Source organism: Jaculus jaculus, chromosome 7, assembly GCF_020740685.1.
Source record: "Jaculus jaculus isolate mJacJac1 chromosome 7, mJacJac1.mat.Y.cur, whole genome shotgun sequence".
In the NCBI taxonomy this organism is placed as follows: domain Eukaryota; kingdom Metazoa; phylum Chordata; class Mammalia; order Rodentia; family Dipodidae; genus Jaculus; species Jaculus jaculus.
The window spans coordinates 93,054,629-93,076,432 of NC_059108.1; the positions used below are offsets into that span (position 1 = coordinate 93,054,629).

Below are 21,804 nucleotides of genomic sequence, written 5' to 3' on the forward strand. Positions count from 1 at the left end.
ACAGGACCCCAGACCTCATCTAGGACCCCTCAGAGGTAAGAGGCGCCTCCTGTCTTTGTCTTGTCCGTGTATGTCTGTACTCTTATATCTGTCCTCTGGAAAAATTCTCGATTTCAACCGGTTTCAGTATCTGGATGCCTTCCCTTTGGGTGCTCTGAGTCGGGGCTGACAGGCCCGAGGACCAACACCCAGCAATCTGGAGGACGCTCCTGATTGCCCCCAGGAGACAGGTTTTTCTGTCTCCTATCTGAAGAACTCGGATCGAGTTCGCCTCTGTCGGGAAGCATCATCTGGGTCCCGCTCGCCGCCATCTGCTTCAGTTTCGTTTTTACTCGAGCAGCGAGCGGGCCGCCTTTGTCTCTTTGTTCTCGGTGTTCTCCAGATCCTTTTGTTCTCCTATCTCTTTTATTTCTCTTCTAACATGGGACAGACTATCTCAACCCCTTTGGACTTGACATTAACTCACTGGACTGACGTTAAGAGCTGAGCTCATAGTTTATCTGTTGAAATAAATAAAGGAAAATGGCAAACTCTATGTGAGGGAGAATGGACTATGTTTAATGTTGGATGGCCCCGAGGAGGGACCTTCAACCCAGATCTTATCCAGGCTGTTAAACGGATCATCTTGCAGGAGCCCGGAGGCCACCCCGACCAGATGCCTTACATTTTTACTTGGCAGGATCTTGTCCAAGACCCGCCTTCCTGGTTGAAGCCCTGGATTCCTCCCCAACCCACTAACAGTAGCCCCTCAGGGGATTCAAAAGTTCTCGTTGCAGGACCCCCCCCCGGAAGGAAAAGAAGATTTACCCGGACATTCAGACGGAGCTCCTTCTGGATTCACCACCTCCCTACCCGCCAACCCACACCCCCACAGCTCCTCTTCCTGCCCCCTCACAAGAAGGGATACAGGGGGGCCCAGCCACGGGGACCCGGAGTAGACGAGCTCTGTCTCCTGATACTACCGTTGCCCTACCACTTAGGGCTATAGGACCCCCACCCCCTTTAGGACCAGGAGATGACCCAACTCAGAGACCTCTGCCACCCCTACAATATTGGCCTTTCTCCTCCGCAGACCTTTATAATTGGAAGGCCAACCACCCTCCCTTCTCGGAGGACCCCTCAAAATTAACTGCACTCATGGAATCCCTAGTTTTCTCCCACCAGCCCACATGGGACGATTGCCAGCAGCTACTCCAGACCCTCTTCACGACTGAGGAGAGGGAACGTATCCTGCTGGAGGCCAGAAAGAACGTCCCTGGTGACGACGGGCGCCCAACCCAACTCCAGAACGTTATAGATGACGGGTTCCCCCTTATCAGACCCAACTGGGACTTCAACACCCCTGACGGTAGGGAGCATCTCCGAATCTATCGCCAGGCTCTGGTGACTGGTCTCCGCGGGGCTGCAAGACGCCCTACCAATTTGGCCAAGGTAAGGGAAGTCATTCAGGGACCTAATGAGGTCCCCTCTTTGTTCCTTGAGCGCCTCATGGAGGCCTATCGTAGATATACGCCCTTTGATCCTATGGCGGAGGAACAAAGGGTTTCAGTACTGATGTATTTTGTAGATCAGTCGGCGCCAGATATTAGAAAAAAAATTACAAAGACTCGATGGGTTAAGCCGCTATACTCTGTCAGATTTAGTCAGGGAAGCAGAAAAGGTTTATAATAAAAGAGAAACTGAAGAAGAAAAAGAGGAGAGAAGGGCAAAAGAGCAGGAAGAAAGGGACTATAAACGTGATAAGAGACATGAGAAAAACATGACTCGAATTCTGGCTGCCGTAATCCAGGATAGAAAAGACACAGGAAGACCTAGGGATACTAGGCAGAAGCAAAACCTGGGCAACAGGTGCCAATTAGAAAAGGACCAATGTGCCTATTGCAAAGAAAAGGGACACTGGATTAAAGACTGCCCCAAAAAGAAACCAAAAGAGGTTCTGACCCTAGAAGATGATGAATGAGGGGGACGGGGCTCGGATCCCCTCCCCGAGCCTAGGGTAACTTTGAAGGTGGAGGGGAAACCCATCCGGTTCCTAGTGGACACTGGTGCCCAACATTCGGTCCTACTGAAACCAGAGGGACCCCTTTCTAACAAGAAATCGTGGGTGCTCGGGGCTACTGGAAATCAACAATTTTCATGGACTACCCGAAGAACTGTGGACCTAGGCGTGGGCCGGGTATCCCACTCGTTCCTCGTGATTCCAGGCTGCCCTGCTCCCTTATTAGGGCGAGACTTATTAACAAAAATAGGAGCCCAAATTACCTTCACAAAGAAGGGCCCCCAAGTAACTGACCAACATGGGGAAATTATCCATGTTTTAACCATGAAACTAGAAGATGAACATAGGCTGTTTGAAAGGCCTCAGACCAATGCAGACATTAGCAAATGGCTCACCAAAGTCCCGGGAGCATGGGCCGAGACTGCTGGGATGGGATTGGCCACCCATCAACCGCCAATAATTGTTAATCTAAAGGCTTCCGCAACACCTGTCTCGGTACGTCAATACCCCATGAGTCAGGAGGCCAGAGAAGGAATAAAACCTCACATAATGAGGCTCTTAGAATTAGGAGTCCTAAAAAGGTGCCAGTCTCCCTGGAATACCCCTTTGCTACCAGTGCGCAAGCCAAATACCAATGACTATCGCCCAGTTCAGGACTTAAGGGAGGTTAATAAGAGGGTTGAAGACCTACACCCAACCGTGCCTAACCCCTATAACCTCCTGAGTTCACTACCTCCGGATCGAGACTGGTACACAGTCTTGGACCTGAAAGATGCTTTTTTCGGTTTGCCACTGCATGAAAAGAGTCAACTTATCTTTGCCTTTGAATGGAAGGACCCAGACTCCGGAATCTCCGGACAGCTGACTTGGACCAGGTTGCCTCAAGGATTCAAAAATTCACCCACCATCTTTGACGAGGCACTTCACCAGGACCTGGCCTCCTTCCGAACCTCAAACCCCCAGGTAACTCTCCTCCAATACGTTGACGACTTGCTCCTTGCAGCTGGAACCCAAACTGAATGTGAACAGGGGACAAAGGTGCTATTAGAGGAACTGGCCCGCCTGGGTTACCGCGCCTCGGCAAAAAAAGCCCAACTCTGCAAAAGGCAAGTAACCTACTTGGGGTATTCCCTGAAAGGAGGGCGGAGATGGCTAACGGAAGCACGTAAACAGGCTGTGGAACAGATCCCAGTGCCTGCAAATGCCAAACAAGTATGGGAATTCCTGGGATCTGCAGGATTTTGTAGACTGTGGATACCGGGGTTCGCTGCCCTAGCGGCCCCCCTTTACCCCTTGACCAAGACGTCTGCAGTTTTCCAATGGGGAGAGGAACAACAACAGGCTTTTGACGACATCAAGCGTGCCCTCTTGAAGGCACCTGCTCTCTCCCTTCCCGACACCTCCAAGCCATTCTACTTGTATATACATGAGCAGAAAGGCATTGCAAAAGGGGTACTGACCCAGAAACTAGGGCCCTGGCGAAAGCCAGTGGCCTATTTATCAAAAAAGTTGGATCCAGTGGCCGCTGGGTGGCCCCCTTGCCTTAAGATTATTGCCGCTGTGGCTTTACTTTTGAAGGATGCTGATAAATTAACCCTGGGGCAGACTGTCACAGTCATTGCATCCCATGCACTGGAGAGTGTCATCCGCCAGCCTCCAGACTGATGGCTCTCAAACGCCCGAGTCACCCACTACCAGAGTCTCCTCCTTAACTCGGATAGAGTCAAGTTTGCACCCCCCACTCAACTGAATCCGGCTACCCTCTGGCCAGACCCCGACTCCACAGTAATCCACAGCTGTGGGGACATCTTGGCTGAGGCTACCGGAACGAGACCTGATCTGACGGACCAGCCACTACCGGATGCCAAGGTAACCTGGTTCACTGATGGCAGTAGTTACCTCCTTGAAGGTAAGCAGATGGCGGGGGCGGCAATTGTTGACGGAGACAGGGTGATTTGGGCCATCAGACTGCCTGAAGGGACTTCAGCCCAGAAGGCCAAACTAATTGCATTAACCCAGGCCCTAAATATGGCAGAAGGGAAAAAAGCTACCATATATACAGACAGCCGGTATGCTTTTGCAACTGCACATGTACATGGTGCAATATATCAACAGAGAGGATTATTAACTTCTGCAGGAAAAGAAATCAAAAACAAACAAGAAATTTTAGATTTACTCGATGCCCTGCATCGGCTGGCCAAGCTGGCCATAGTCCATTGTCCGGGGCACCAGAAAGGAAACTCTCTAGTGGCAAGAGGAAACAGGATGGCTGATGCAGAGGCCAAAAAGGCTGCTCAAGGAGCGTATCTGCTCCCCTTAGTTGAAAAAGAGACTGGCCTCCCAAAGTTACAGCCTTCAGAATATACTGAACAGGACCTAAAAGATATGACTAGAATACAAAAGAAATTTAATAAGGACACCCAAAGATGGGAGACAGAAGAAGGGAAACATATCCTACCTAGACAACAAGCAGAATCCACTCTGCAACAGCTACATAGGCTAACTCATTTTGGAGCTAGAAAATTAATAGAAACCCTCAAAAAGACTGACTATCACATAATAGGACTCAAAGAAATGGCTGAGAAGCTGGTAAAACAATGTATCCCATGTCAAAAAGTAAATGCCCAGACCTCCCAGACGGACCCTGGAAAGAGACTTCGCGGAGATCGACCAGGCTTATATTGGGAGACTGATTTCACTGAGCTGAAACCTGCTCGCTACGGGAATAAATATCTTCTAGTTTTCATAGACACATTCTCTGGATGGGTGGAAGCCTATCCCACTAAAAAAGAGACTGCCACAATGGTAACCAAAAAACTTTTAGAAGAAATCATCCCCAGATATGGGGTACCTCAGGTAATAGGCTCAGACAATGGTCCTGCCTTTGTTGCCCAGGTAAGTCAGGAGGTGGCCAGAACTTTGGGGATCAATTGGAAATTACACTGTGCTTATAGACCCCAGAGCTCAGGACAGGTAGAAAGAATGAATAGAACATTAAAAGAGACCATAACTAAATTGTCCTTAGAGACTGGCTGTACAGATTGGGTGATGCTCCTTCCGTGGGCCCTCTTCCGAGTTCGCAACACCCCTTACAAGTTTAACCTAACTCCTTTTGAGATTTTATTTGGTGTCCCAACCCCACTTAATAAGTTGTTAATGCAGAACCCAGATATAATTTCTTCCTCTGATCTGAACCACAGGCTCCAGGCGCTATATATCCTCCAAAAGGACTTATGGCCAAAACTGAAGGAGAGCTATCTGCCTGCTAAGGACCCAGCCCCGCATTCATACCAGCCGGGGGACTCAGTCTACGTGAGGCGACACCGACCCTCAAACCTCGAACCTCGTTGGAAAGGGCCCTTCACGGTACTCCTGACGACACCCACCGCCGTGAAGGTAGACGGGATAGCTGTCTGGATCCATGCATCCCACGTGAAACCAGCTCCATCACCTGACCCCCACTGGCAGCTGACAAAGACTGATAACCCCCTTAAACTGCGTCTTCGCCGTGTCTCTGTCAGCCGCGATGAAGTTTCTTAAGGTTTGGACATTGTTAATTATATTGTTGCCTTGTTCTCTATCCTCTTCACCCTATCAGCTTTACAATTATACCTGGCAAATCATTAATCAAGCGGGAGATGTTGCTAACTCCACATCTCAACTGTCAACATCTAACCCCTGGCCAGTCTTAGAAGTAGACCTGTGCAAACTAGCTTTAGGGGCTGACTCAGCCTGGGGCACCCCTAACCACTATTTGCCCATGGCCTCACCCATAAGTTATCGCCCTCCCCTTGAGCCCCTTCTTGGGAGGACGATTCCCCCCAACCTTCCTAGATGTGATAGCCCAGACGGACGCGAGCGACTCAACAGAGCCCCCATATACGTCTGTCCAGGAGCCCACAGGGACCGAACCCTAAACTCAAGATGTGGATATTCCCCTGATTATTTTTGAGCCACCTGGGGATGTGAAACCACTGGGGACACCTATTGGAGGCCCTCTTCTAAATGGGATTACATTACTGTTAAAAGAAAAACCTCATCTAAGCCTGCTTGCCACCAATGGTGTAACCCGATATCTATCTCATTCACTGAGCATGCAAAAACTAAGGATTGGGGACTCAGAGGATTTGAATGGGGCCTCCGTTTATATGTCTCTGGGACCGATCCAGGCCTCACCTTCAAAATTAAATTGGTTAAAACTCTCCCAGATTACCAAAAAGCCAGTATAGGCCCCAACCCTGCACTCCATAACCCACAATCCCCAACTCAACCTAAACCACCCCAGCAATCACTCCCCTCTACTTCCCCAACTGCAGCTGCCTCTACCTTTTTCAGACCCACGGTTCCCCCAAGGTCCCCCTCCTCTGCCGATCTCATCCTAACTCTGATCAATTCCTCTATTCAGGTCTTTAATTCTGTCAACCACGCTCTGGGGGAATGTTGGATTTGTTACTCTTCCAGCCCCCCCTTCTATGAAGGACTAGCCGCCTCAGGAAAAGTAACGTTTACCAATGAGACCTCTGGCCTGCGGTGGAGGCCCCCACCTGGCACTCAAGGACTCACTATGAGTTTTCTCTCTGGAGCAGGACTCTGTCTGGTAGGCCCTCATATGTTGCCCCCTACCTCCCTCCAAGAGATCTGTAATCAGACTCTCACCATAGATTCCAAAAGTTACACATATGCTTCGGCCCCCTCGGACGCCTACCTCGCCTGCTCCACAGGGTTAACTACCTATATAGAAATAACAACTTTCCTAGACAAAAAGGACTATTGTGTGCTTATCAACTTGCTGCCCAGGCTTACTATAAGAAACTCTGATGATTTTCAAAGAATCTGGAATCCTGACCTCTCTGCCCCCTCTAGGAATAAGAGAGAACCCATAACTACTCTTACATTAGCCTTAATAACGGGGTTGGGTGTGGCAGGAGCAGGCACTGGCATAGCTTCCCTTGTCACCTCTAACCAACAATACGCTCAGCTTAGCTTAGCAATAGACAAAGATCTACAAGAGTTACAGTCAGGAATGCAGAACCTAAAGGACTCGGTTTCTTCACTTTCAGAGGTTGTATTACAAAATAGAAGGGGCCTAGATTTATTGTTTTTACAGCAGGGGGGACTCTGTGCAGCCCTAAAAGAAGAGTGCTGCTTCTATGCAGACAAGACTGGATTAGTAGAAAACAGCTTGCAGAAAGTACGAGAAAGCCTGGAACAACGTAAACGAGAGAGACAACAGAACCAGTCTTGGTACGAATCCTGGTTCACCAGGTCCCCCTGGATGACTACTTTAATCTCCACCTTGCTAGGGCCACTCATCATCTTAATTCTCCTCTTCACCTTTGGTCCGTGCATAATAAATAAATTAGTTACCTTTATTAGAGAAAGGCACAGTCCAAGTCATGATACTTAAACAACAGTACCAGTCTCTTGCAGAAACTGAAATTCCATGATTGGAATTATGACAAAGAAAAGGGGGAAATGAAAGGATAAAAGTTGCCCTGTTTTCTAGTTGCTCCGCTAACCTGCCTTTTTAAGCTTCTGTAATAAGGCTTGCTTGCTGCTGCATTGAACCGCAGAACTGCCATTTTACAACCGCCTCCATTTTGTAAAAAGCATACCATGAGGAACCTGACCTTTTGTGCGCCTTACACAATGCCTAAATTCCAGGAACTCGAGCTGAACAAACAACTCCTAGTTCCTCATTAAGATAGCTCCCCACCTGGACACAACCAATCAACGGTCAACACATATCTGAAGCCCCCAGACACGAGCCCGCCCCGTGGGCCCCACCCAATCAGAGGGACCCACGGCTGGAAAGCCCTATGACTATGCATACCTATGATTTTAGCCTTTATAAGCTGACCAAACCCGTTACTAGGGGCTCTTCACCCCCTCCTGCGAGAGGAATCTGTGTTGAGCTCCGATGCATCGGATTCAATAAACCTCGTGCGGTTTGCATTGAGAGCGTCCTGCGTGAGTGTTCTTGGGGTCCCGTAGACAGCCCTGAGCGGGCCCCCTCCGGGGAACCCCACAGCTTCTGGTGTGATCATTAGCAGGTCTATATCTTGTCCTTTATCCTTGTATTACCATCTCATTACCACATATACCACATACTTTCTTAATTAACATAAATTGCAGTAATTCTTAATAGTATAACTTTTACCAGATGTCTTTTTTATAAAATTACGTTTCCTATTCTAGACAGTTACTCTTCAAAATTAATTTTGCAGTTTTTACAATTCTCACATTTAGTGTACAATATACATACAGATCAGTAAAAAAAAAAAAAATTGATGCTTTGATTGCAGTAAGTATGTTAGTTTAATTCTAAGGAGTAGCTCTTTGGGTATTTAGGTACTTTTTGGTTTATGCTCATAATGTTTTCTAAGGTTCCACATAGAGACATAGCATCTCCTCTCTTTATTTATATGTGTTTGATTTTTAATTCTGCTTTAAATGATATTTTAAAATCTTATTTTCAAATACCTTCTATACATGTGTAAGACAAAATGTTCACCTGATTTTTGTTTCTGAGGATTTTTTTGTTTGTTTAGTTTTCAAGGTAGGGTCTCACTCTGGCTTAGGCAGACCTGGAATTCTCTATATAGTCTCAGGGTGGTCTCGAACTAATAGCAATCCTCTTACCTCTACCTCCTGAGTGCTAGGATTAAAGGGATATGCCACCATACATTGATTGTGTATTGTATTTTTTATTTTTTTTCACTTGAAGAACAGTGAAATTTCATGTCTATACCTTCAACCATTTTTCAAATGTTCAAGAAATTAATTGGGCTCACCAAACTAATATTAGCAAAATAATAGAGTTATGAATGCCTTGCTTAGACTTATGAGAATATTTCTTTTTTAAAAATTTTTATTTATTTATTTGAGATCGACAGACAGAGAAAGAGGCAGAGAGAGAATGGGCATGCCAGTGCTTCCAGCCACTGCAAACGAACTCCAGATGAGTGCACCCCCTTGTGCATCTAGCTAATGTGGGTCCTGGGGAATTGAGCCTCAAACTGGAGTCCTTAGGCTTCACAGGTAAGCACTCAACTGCTAAGCCATCTCTCCAGCCTGATGATACTTCTTTATTTTATTTTTATGTTAACTTCACATATGAAAGTCTGTTGTTAGGTTATGAGAATGTTCATATATGCTTTGGTGAGATCATTTATCTGCTGGATTTTATCAATTGTTTCCTGTACATTTAGATCCTTCTTGTAATTGAGTGACTCATTTAAGAGTGTTGAAGTTTACTCTTTCTTTCTTTCTTTCTTTCTTTCTTTCTTTCTTTCTTTCTTTCTTTCTTTCTTTCTTTCTTTTTTTTTTCAAGGCAGGGTCTCACTCTAGCTGCCCAGGCTGACCTGGAATACACTATGGAGTCTCAGGGTGGCCTCAAACTCACGGCGACCCTCCTACCTCTGCCTCCCGAGTACTGGGATTAAAGGCATGCACCACCATGCCTGGCTAGTTTACACTTTCTTAGAGCTTTGAAACTTAACACTTTCTTAGAGGTAACTGTACATGGACAGAATATACTGGGCTCTTTAAATAATTTAATAATATATCTAATAAAATATTAGACTTGCTAATATTTTCTTAAGGATTGTTGAGCTAATGTGCATTACAGATAAGGTGTTTCCCCTTTCTTTTCTTGTAATATCACTACCACATTTTACAAATTTGTTCAAGTGTTAGATAGCTTGAAGAAAGGAATAGTCACTTCTTTGTATTCTGAGGAAGTGTTTGTATGAAATTGATGTTTGCTCATTCTTATACATTTAAAAGATGTATCTATTGAAACCATCTGGAACTGAAATGTTTTGTTAGTGTAGGATGGAATATTAAACATAGATCTAGTTTCTGAAACAGTGGTGATTTCTTATTCCTTCTATCAATACTGGTTAGGATGCTTTGCATAGTTGGAAAGAGTTGGATTTATTTTTATACAATTTGTTCAATGTATCATCTTCAATTTTTCCCATTTTTTCTTATGTTATAACATCCTGTATTACTTAGCTAAGCTATTCTGGCTCTCTGTTTGAATAATGTATTTTTTTATACCATGGTATTTGCACTTGAAAGTTTTTCACCCTTGTGTATTTTTCCTTGGAAGCTTATAGGTTGATTTCTCACAAACAGCAGTCACTGTTCAAGAGTTAGTTATGAGGGAAATCTTCATGGATGACCTTTCATAAAAGATTAAGCTCATCACCCACAAAGTGAACATACCTTGTTCCATTCACAATGCTGTATATTTTTAATATTTATTTTTATCATTTAATTCTACATATATACATATACATATAATATATTATATATATGTATATACACATTTGTAGATGTATCCATATAGAGAAATTTATCTACATATATAATTATGTGTATATTCAATATATTATATATAATGTATACATGTAAAGTCTATTTATAAGCAAGTACATATGTATATGTGTGTTTAATTATATATAATTCAATTTTAATATTATAACACTTAAAAGTCAACTTAATTGAAATACGAATATTGACAACGTATCTATCTATCTAAATTTTCTCCAACTGTGTCTCTCCCTCCTTGACCCTTTCCATTGATATTATGAGTGATTTATTTACTGCTTGTACATATTTATTCACTGTTAATATGTTTATATGAAGTATGTTCTGGTGTCAGTTGATTTTTTTAATTAAAATATTTTATTTGTTTATTAGAGAGTGAGAGAGAGAGAGAGAGAGAGAGAGGCAAATAGAGAGAAAGAGGGAATGGGAAAACCAGGTCCTTCAGACACTGAAAATGAACTCTAGATATGTATGCCACCTTGTACATTTTGCTTATGTCGATACTGGAGAATCGAACCTGCATCCTTTGACTTTGCTGGTGTTGCAGTCAGGTTCACATTTATGGCAGAAAACACCTGATGAAGAACAGCTTGTGTGAAAAAAGAAAAAAAGTTTAATTTGGTTTACAGACTTGAGGAGATGCTCCATGATGGCAGAGGAAAAGGATGGCATGAGCAGAGAGTGGACATCACCTCCTGGCCAATATCAGATGGATAACATCAGAAAGAGAGTGTGTCAACACTGGCAATGGGAAATTGGCTATAACATCCATAAGTGCACCCTCAACAATACACTACCTGCAGGAGGCTTCAATTGTCATATTTCTACCAGCTGAGGGCCTAGCATTCAGAACACATAAGTTTATGGAAGACACCTGAATTAAACCACCACAGCTGGCAAACGTCTTAACCAATAAGCCATCCCTCCAGCCTGATTTTTAACTTTATAAAAAGAAGTGTAACTTACTTCTTAGGAATGGAGTAAATGTCACATCAATGTTAGCAATTTGGAGAATAATGTATACAGATTTTTTGTTAGTACACATTAAAAAATATATCCTGTTTATTTCTATTATACATAAGAAATTGGAAATTTCTAAAATCTTTACTTGACTTCTTTGTGGTTATTTTAAGAATTTTAAAATGATAAATTTCTAAGGTGTTCAGACACAATTTCATTCCCTCATAAATTATTTTTCTTATATTTTTTTGAAATTATAACTTCTTAACATTGGTGATTCTGTATACATTTAGTATTGTCTATGTATATACATATATATAACATATTATATATATTGTCTATATATATTTCATGATTAAATTGTGACTTGTATTATGAATGAAATGTTTCTGTAATTATAGTGAGACTTTTTGTATAGTATTATAATGTATACAACAATATATTGCTCATTTTACGTTAATATAAAAATGAAATTATACATGGCCACATGATCTTTGGCTTATTTACATGATTTTTAAATCAAGATTGTTGTGCAATTTGTGAATACATGGCTTGATACTAATTGCAAGAATATCTTCTCTGAACATTTCAACACCTGGGGTGAGTTATGATAATTAAGTACTATATTGTTATGTTCTTACTTTCCCTTTTCTACCCCTACTGTGAAAATTCAATTTCCAGATGCTTTTGATATTGCCACTTTACAAGTGTAAGGGAGATTTTCCTTCCCTGGCTTTTAGATTTTTCATATTAGAGCACATTTTACAGCATTCCTTCAATACTCTCTCACTTCTCCAGTCGAAGTATGACTTAGTTTCTGCATGAGTAGAAGGAATTCAGTGAGTGGATTTAACACCTCCAGTTATTCTAGTTAATAATTATGAAAAAATCAACTAAAGTATAGGTTAAACCACAATGAATTAGGTGTCTGAAGATATGATAAAATTTCACTCATCATATTTTCCTTTCTTAATCAATAGTGATAACCCCTTCCTAGCATAGATGTGATGTTCCTCAAAGAAGATAGGCAAAACAATATTACATTCAGTCCTAATTCTGTAAATCATATAGCTGTGTACAAGTATCAATGTGGTCTTATTACTGTAATGATAATTGCTTCATTAGAAATGATATTTTTATATTTAATCCTTATTGTAAAACCTTTTAAGGAAGATATTTTATTGTTGTAAAATGAAGGAATTGTTTGTAGAAAATAAGAAGCAAAGTTGAAAATATTATAAGGTTTTTAATTAGCTTTGTACAGTAATATATATTTCTTCAATATGCTCCCTTGTTGGCCTGCCAACATTTTGATAACAACATTTAATATCATTCTTATTTAACAATCAAAAAATTTAAGTTTATTCCAATGAAAATTTGAATGCAAATACATAATGAGAAATATTGAATAAAGCAAGCAAAAACATATATGTGTATGTAATTATTTTTCCTGTTCCTTATAAAAATATGTACATAGTCTATAATTTATAATTAGTGGGTATTAAGATATAATGATGGGGACTTCCGGTTAAGATGGCGGCGTAGGTACCACGCCAAAGCAGCCTAGGGGGGAAAAAGACCAAAAAAACTCAGCAAAATACACGCTTTTACTAAAAAGTGAGGTGTATAGGAAATTGAGGCGGCAGCGGAGAAGTAGAAGAGTTATAGAGCATCCAGAGCCCGCACAGGCAGGAAAAGCGGCTCCAGCGGCACAGGCAGCTCGGCCAAACGCCGCAGCCGCGGCGCAGCAGAAAACCGCCAGACCAGCTGGAGCGGCAGGAAAAGCCAGGTGCAGGATTTTCCCCTCACACTGCGCTCTCCGCAACTCGGGAAACGTGAGGGGAGAGCGGCAGCGAGCAGCGGAGGAGAAGACCGCAAGGTAGAACACGTAGAGCAGCGAGACAACCAGAGCAGCCGCGGCTCCCTCCCCTCCCCCACCGCCTGAGCCCAGCTCCAGCGAACACAGCAGCGGCCCCGGACCCGGCCACGCCAACTTGGGCTGACAGCGGGACCCAAGCAGGAGCAGAGTTCGGCAGCAACTTCAGCGGCTCCAGCACTGGTACCAGCAGCCCCAGCAGCAGCGGACCCAGGAGCGGCAGCAGCGGCAGATCCCGCAGCAGCAGCTTCGGGGGGAGCAGCGGCGGTGGTCACGGCAGCGGCAGCTTCAGCAGCGGTGGTTGCTCCGGTGGTGGCAGCTATGGGAGCAGCAGAGGGAGCAGCAGCGGCTCAGTTTGCCCCGTAGGAAAAGCAAGTGCCCAGCTCCAGAAATCAGAACAGCAGCCCGACGACCCAGGCAGCAACTTGACTGAGACCAAAATCACCCAAGGTAACTGGGATTGCACCAGCGAAGGGTCTCACTTGGTCACAAGCTGACATGGATCCCTCAACAGACCAGAAATCTAAACCTCTTTGTTGATAGAAGATCTGGTCATTATAATAACTACTCTTGCATACATACTCGGGGCTGTTTTTGATTGAATGTGTACAGTGTTTAGTTAAATTTTAGAATCTACCTGTATTTTATTCCACTCAGCCTGCTTGAATACTCCTATAGCAGGGAATCTCAACCCCTAAGAACATCTTTGTAGATACTCTGAGAGTCTTAAGAGCCACACCTAATACCTTAAGGTCCTACCCTGAAAATATATTACATCAAATCAATTGATACAGCTAAGAATACACAGCTAGCTAGAAAATCCAAGCATTAACTTAATCCAAGATGCAAAAATATATACATTATAACACAAGAAACACTAAAAAGCAAGATGATATAAATCCACCTAAAAGTATTAATGCATCAGAAATGTCCTCCAGAGAGAAAGAGTTAGAGGAAATGCCTGAGAAAGAGTTCAAAAGAATAATTATAAATATGTTCAAAGAGGTCAAAGAACACATGAAAACAATCAAGGAAGAAATCAAAGAGGAAATCAAAGAGGAAATCAAAGGAATCAAAGAAGAGGCAGGACACCAATTTCATGAAATAAAGAAGGCAATACAAGACATAAACAGGGAAATAGAAATAATAAAGAAAAACCAGTCAGAATTACTAGCAATGAAGAACACAGTTAATGAAATAAAAAACTCTGTAGAAAATCTCACCAGTAGGATGGATGAGGGAGAGGACAGAATATCTAAGCTAGAAGACCAGGTGGCAGACCTAATACAGTCCAACAAAGAGAAAGACAAACTTATAGAAAAGTATGAGTGGGAATTTCAAGATATTCGGGACACTATGAAAAGATCCAATATAAGAATTCAGGGCATAGTAGAAGGAGAAGAACTCCACTCCAGAGGCATAGTAGGCATCTTCAACATAAATCATAGAGGAAAATTTCCCCCAAATTGGGAAAGAGGTGCCAATACAGATACAGGAAGCCTTTAGAACCCCAGCCAGACAAAACCCAGAAAGAACCTCCCCTCGCCATATTATAATCAAACTTCCAAACACACAAACCAAAGAAAAATTATTGAAAGCAGTTAGAGAGAAAAATCAAGTTACCTACAAAAGCAAGCCCATCAGGATTACAGCAGATTATTCAACACAAGCTTTTAAAGCCAGAAGGGCTTGGAGTGATATATTCCAAGTTCTGAAAGATAACAACTGTCAACCAAGGTTACTTTATCCTGCAAAGTTATCCATTCAAATAGATGGAGAAATAAAGACATTCCATGACAAAAGCAGGTTAAAGGAGTATTTGAAGACAAAACCAGCTCTACAGAAAATACTTGATAGAATCCTGCATGCTGAAGAAAAGGAAAAGCACACATATAAGGAACCTAGAAAAAACAAGCTATACTCAAATACCAGTTAACAGAAGAGAGCACAGATAGAACCAGTAACACACACACATACACACAAAAAAAAGGCAAACATAAATACACACCTTTCAATAATATCTCTTAATATCAACGGTCTCAATGCCCCAACGAAAAGACATAGATTTTCAGGCTGGGTTAAAAAGCAGGATCCTACAATTTGTTGTCTCCAAGAAACTCACCTTTCTACAAAGGATAGACATTATCTTAGGGTGAAAGGTTGGAAGACGGTGTTTCAAGCAAATGGGCCTAGAAAACAAGCAGGGGTTGCTATCCTAATATCAGACAGGGTAGACTTTAGTCCGACGTTAGTCAAGAAAGATAAGGAAGGTCACTTTATATTGATTAAGGGCACACTCCAACAGGAGGACATTACAATCCTAAACATATATGCACCTAACATGGGGGCTCCCAAATTCGTCAAACAAACACTATTAGAACTAAGGTCACAGATAACACCAAACACAGTGGTGGTGGGTGACTTTAACACCCCACTCTCATCAATTGACAGGTCATCCAGGGAAAGAATAAACAGAGAGGCATCTGGACTAAATGAGGTCATAGAAGGAATGGACCTAACAGATATATACAGGACATTTCATCCAAAGGCTGCAGAATATACATTCTTTTCAGCAGCACATGGAACATTCTCTAAAATAGACCATATATTAGGACATAAAGCAAATCTTAACAAATTCAGGAAAATTGAAATAATTCCTTGCATTCTATCTGACCACAATGGAATTAAACTACAAATCAGTAGCAAGAAAGGCTATAGAGCATACACAAAATCATGGAAACTAAACAATACACTACTAAATGATGAGTGGGTCAATGAAGAAATCAAAAAGTAAATCAAAAAATTTATAGAGTCAAATGATAATGAGAACACAACATACCAAAATCTCTGGGACACAATGAAGGCAGTTCTAAGAGGTAAATTTATAGCCTTAAGTGCCTATATTAAGAAATTAGAAAGGTCGCAAGTAAACGACCTAATGCTTCACCTTAAAGCCTTGGAAAAAGAAGAACAAGGCAAACCAAAAATTAGTAGACGGGAAGAAATAATAAGGATTAGGGCAGAAATTAATGAAATAGAAACAAAAAGAACAATCCAAAGAATTAATGAAACAAAGAGTTGGTTCTTTGAAAGGATAAACAAGATTGATAAACCCTTAGCAAATCTGACCAAAAGAAAGAGAGAAGAGACACAAATTAATAAAATCAGAGATGAACAAGGCAACATCACAACAGATTCCAGAGACATTCAAAAAATCATAGGGACATACTACAAAAGCATATACTCCACAAAGTATGAAAATCTGAAAGAAATGTATGATTTCCTTGATCTATATGACCTACCTAAATTAAATCAAAATGAGATTAATCACTTAAATAGACCTATAACAAACATGGAGATCCGAACAGTTATCAATAATCTCCCAACTAAAAAAGCCCAGGTCCGGATGGATTCACTGCTGAATTTTACCAGACTTTTAAGGAAGAGCTAACACCATTGCTTCTTAAGCTTTTCCAGGAAATAGAAAAAGAAGGAATTCTACCAAACTCCTTCTATGAGGCCAGCATCACCCTGATACCAAAACCAGGCAAAGATAGAACAAAAAAAGAAAATTACAGGCCAATCTCCCTCATGAACATAGATGCAAAAATTCTCAACAAAATATTGGCAAACAGAATACAAGAGTATATCAAAAAGATCATTCACCCTGACCAAGTAGGCTTTATCCCAGAGATGCAGGGATGGTTCAACATACGCAAATCTATAAATGTAATACATTACATAAACTGGTTGAAGGACAAAAATCCCATGATCATCTCATTAGATGTAGAGAAAGCATTTGACAAAATCCAACATCCCTTCATGATAAAAGTCCTACAGAGACTGGGAATAGAAGGAACATATCTCAATATAATAAAGGCTATTTATGACAAGCCTACAGCCAACATATTACTAAATGGGGGAAAACTGGAAGCTTTTCCACTAAAATCAGGAACAAGACAAGGGTGTCCACTGTCCCCACTTTTATTTAATATAGTTTTGGAAGTCTTAGCCATAGCAATAAGGCAAGAGACACACATAAAAGGGATACAAATTGGAAAGGAAGAAATCAAGTTATCATTATTTGCAGATGACATGATTCTATACATAAAGGACCCTAGAGTCTCTACTAGCAAGCTGTTAGAGCTGATCAAAACCTACAGCAATGTAGCAGGATACAAAATAAATACACAGAAATCAGTAGCCTTCATATATGCTAACAACAAACACACAGAGGATGAAATCATAGAATCACTCCCATTAACAATTGCATCAAAAAAAATAAAATACCTTGGAATAAACCTAACCAAGGAAGTAAAGAATCTCTACAATGAGAACTTTAAAACACTCAAGTGAGAAATTGCAGAAGACACTAGAAAGTGGAGAAACATCCCTTGTTCCTGGATTGGAAGAATCAATATCGTGAAAATGGCAATCTTACCTAAAGCAATCTACACATTTAATGCAATCCCTATCAAAATTCCAAAGGCTTTCTTCATGGAAATAGAAAAAACAATCCAAAAATTCATTTGGAACCACAAAAAACCTCGAATATCTAAAATAATACTGAGCAGCAAAAAAGAGGCTGGTGGTATCACCATACCTGATTTTAACCTATACTACAGAGCCATAGTAACAAAAACAGCATGGTACTGGCACAAAAACAGACATGTAGATCAGTGGAACAGAATAGAGGACCCAGATGTAAGCCCAAGTAGTTATAGCCACCTGATATTCGATAAAAATGCCAAAAACACTCATTGGAGAAGAGACAGCCTCTTCAGCAAATGGTGTTTTGAAAACTTGATAAATATCTGCAGAAGGATGAAAATAGATTCTTCTCTCTTGCCATGCACAAGAATTAAGTCCAAATGGATTAAAGACCTTAACATCAGACCGGAAACTTTGAAACTGCTGGAGGAAAAAGTAGGGGAAACCCTTCAACATATTGGTCTTGGCAAAGACTTCCTGAATACAACCCCAATTGCTCAGGCAATAAAACCACAGATTAACCACTGGGACCTAATGAAATTACAAAGATTTTGCACCGCAAATGACACAGTGAAAAAAGCAAAGAGGCAACCTACAGAATGGGAAAAAATCTTCGCCAGCTATGTATCTGATAGAGGATTAATATCTAGGATATACAAAGAACTCAAAAAGTTAAATAATAAGGAATCAAACAAGCCAATCAAAAAATGGGCTATGGAGCTAAGTAGAGAGTTCTCAAAGGAAGAAATACGAATGACATATAAGCATCTAAAAAAATGTTCTACGTCACTAGTCATCAGGGAAATGCAGATTAAAACTCACTCCATCTCACTCCTGTCAGATTGGCCACCATCATGAAAACAAATGATCATAAATGTTGGTGGGGATGTGGAAAAAAAGGAACCCTTCTTCACTGCTGGTGGGAATGCAATCTGGTCCAGCCATTGTGGAAAACAGTGTGGAGGTTCCTAAAACAGCTAGAGATTGATTTACCATATGACCCAGCTATAGCACTCCTAGGCATATATCCAAAGGACTCATCTCATTTCCTTAGAAGTACATGCTCAACCATGATTATTGCTGCTCAATTTATAATAGCTGGGAAGTGGAACCAGCCTAGATGTCCCTCAACAGATGAGTGGATAATGAAGATGTGGTACATTTATACAATGGAGTTCTATTCAGCGGTAAAGAAAAATGAAGTTATGAAATTTGCAGAAAAATGGATGGACCTGGAATGTATTATACTAAGTGTGGTAACCCAGGCCCAGAAAGCCAAGCGCCACATGTTCTCTCTCATATGTGGATCCTAGCTACAGATGACTGGGCTTCTGCGTGAGAATGAAAATACTTAGTAGCAGAGGCCAGTAAGTTGAAAAGGAGACATAAAGGGTGGAGAAAGGAAGGGAGGAGGATACTTAATAGGTTGATATTGTATATATGTAATTACAATGATTGTAATGGGGAGGTAATATGATGGAGAATGGAATTTCAAACGGGAAAGTGTGGGTGTGGGGAGGGAGGGAATTACCATGGGATATATTTTATAATCATGAAAAATGTTAATAACAATTTAAAAAAAATAAAAATAAAAAAAAGAAAAGAAAAAGAAAAAAAAGATATAATGATGTGTTGTTTAGCTCATTTTGTTAAGATTGATCAGTGAATTAAGAAGTGACAACTTATTTCCTACATTTACAATTTTTATTTTACTTTTACTTTCATTACTTAGAGTAAGGAATGGGCTGGAGAGATGTTCAGACATTAATTATACTTCCTGTTTGAACATGAGAGCCAGAGAAGGCCTAAGGCCTTTTGAGATCAATCCTCAGCATGCACACACATAAACAGCTGGGTATGGATTTGACTCAATAATAAAGAGCAAAAGAACAATTGTGCCATATATCCAATGTGGAGACATATACATGCACACACCACAGTATCACATGTACACACACACACACACACACACACGTGCATACAAATATAAACAGGAGGAAGCATTTGATACATTATACTTATAAAGCATTCTGTTAATTTATCAATCAAATATTATCAAGTACGGATGATCACCAACTGATAAAATAAAAATAGATTTCAAAACATAAAGTGGACTGGAGAAAAAATTATTGAATAAAACTCATTGTACCAATAAGAGTGTCAATACATACATTAAGAGAATTAAATAATGTTGAAAATATTTAAATATTTGTATAGTCTTATAGTCTTTCTTTGTAATTAAATAAAGGAATAAGAAAAAAAAACACAAAAAAACCTTTGAATAATCCAAAGAGCATCAAGCCATGCTTAAGAATGGACATTGACAAGCTACTGAATGAACAGTATAAGAATATGGGCTGGAGAGATGGCTTAGCAGTTAAGCGCTTGCCTGTGAAGCCTAAGGACCCCGGTTCGAGGCTCGGTTCCCCAGGTCCCACGTTAGCCAGGTGCACAAGGGGGCGCACGCGTCTGGAGTTCGTTTGCAGAGGCTGGAAGCCCTGGCGCGCCCATTCTCTCTCTCTCCCTCTATCTATCTTTCTCTCTGTGTCTGTTGCTCTCAAATAAATAAATAAAATATTTTTTTAAAAATAAAAAAGAATAATCACTAACAGGTATGGGACATGTACAAACATTGATGATAAAATACACATTGGCATGTTTATGGGAGTAATTTCCTGGCTGTCTTTGAGCTGAGATCTTGTATTCTAAGTTTGGAACTGGAACTACATTATCTGCTTCCTCTTGGTCCCCAGTTTGCCCACTTCAGACATTGGGTTTTATTAGCCACCATAATTGTTAATCTAATTCCTTGAATAAACAATTTGTCTGTCTTTTGGTCAGCCTAATATCGCTATACAACCTATTCATTCTGTTATAGTAAAAATCAAATGTTTTCTCCATTAAAATATTACATTAAGATATACAGGAAAGTACACATAAGTAAAAATGAAATATATAGTTCACATAGATATTTCAGCATGTATGACTGTATCTTGACATCAAATATATACAAAATAAATTTTAGAAAAAATATTTATTCAAATAACTTAAGTATAACTATATACATGTTTTTAATTTTCTACAATTGTTAATGCAGTTGTTTGAACCAGATGTCCACCATAAACACATGTGTTTTGAATGTTTGATCCCAAGCTGTTGGCAATTTGTGTGATGGAGTCTTGCTGGAGAAGGTGTGTTTCTGGCAAGTACTTAGGTGTGTTATAGCCAGTTCCCATCTTAATCTTGCTTGTATTTTCTCCTGCTGTGGCAAAGACTGATGTCCAGTGTAGGCTTGTGTCATGTTTTCTGTATCATAATGCAGCTTCCCTGGATACTATAAGCCAATATAAACTCCTATCAACTGCATTGGGTTCAGTATTTCATCCCAGCAATGTGGAGGTAAATACAACAGTACAACTATGTAAAAAGAATACTATTGTTTTCAAAATCATTATGCTTTGTATAAGTAATTTAATATCTGCTCAGAGGAAAATACTATGCCCATAAAGAGATTAAGGCAGATCTTCTAGCTAACTCAGAAATATAGCCTGTCAATTTTTCAATCATTAACTAAGAAATGGCATAATACTGGGCATGGTAGCACACACATTTAATCTCAGCACTTGGTAGGTAAACAGTAAATTCGAGACCACTTTGAGACTACACAGTGAATTCCAGATCAGCCTTGGAGAGACCAAAATCCCTACCTCAACCTCGCCCCATAACCTAAAGAACATTCACTCCTGGATTATTTTATGAATTTGATATTAAGTAAATATTATAATCAGATACAGACAGAATTAAAATCTAAAATGGGTTACAAATATTTTGTCCACTGGCATTTGTCAAAAAATAGTAACTTCAAACAATGAAAACCAATAATCAATTACCATTTCTGTTTATTTGAGGAGTTTTAAATTATTCCCATATTGTCTATCATATTAACTGTCTTACAGTAAGTGATTAAAGATCATCTCAGTGACTCCCAAAATTCAAAACCATTAGTGAGAGGCTGGGAGGATAGCTCAGCCATTGATGAGTTTTTAGTATAAGTATGAGGGTCTATAGCTGATTCCTAGTACAACATAAGTGCTCGGCATGGTGTCATGTGCCCGCAATCTCAGCAGTGAGGAGGCTGAGA

The 21,804-nt window shown here is 40.8% G+C and overlaps 1 protein-coding gene across 1 annotated transcript; it reads left to right on the plus strand.

Moving 5' to 3' along the window:
* The first annotated feature begins 421 nt into the window (after nucleotides 1-421).
* LOC123462173 lies at nucleotides 422-5,588 on the plus strand. Its single transcript, XM_045154770.1, is given in 4 exon segments — nucleotides 422-749; nucleotides 752-1,590; nucleotides 1,592-4,318; nucleotides 4,403-5,588. Coding segments are annotated over 4 exon segments (5,031 nt in total). The 3' UTR covers nucleotides 5,540-5,588.
* Nucleotides 5,589-21,804: the final 16,216 nt, after the last annotated feature.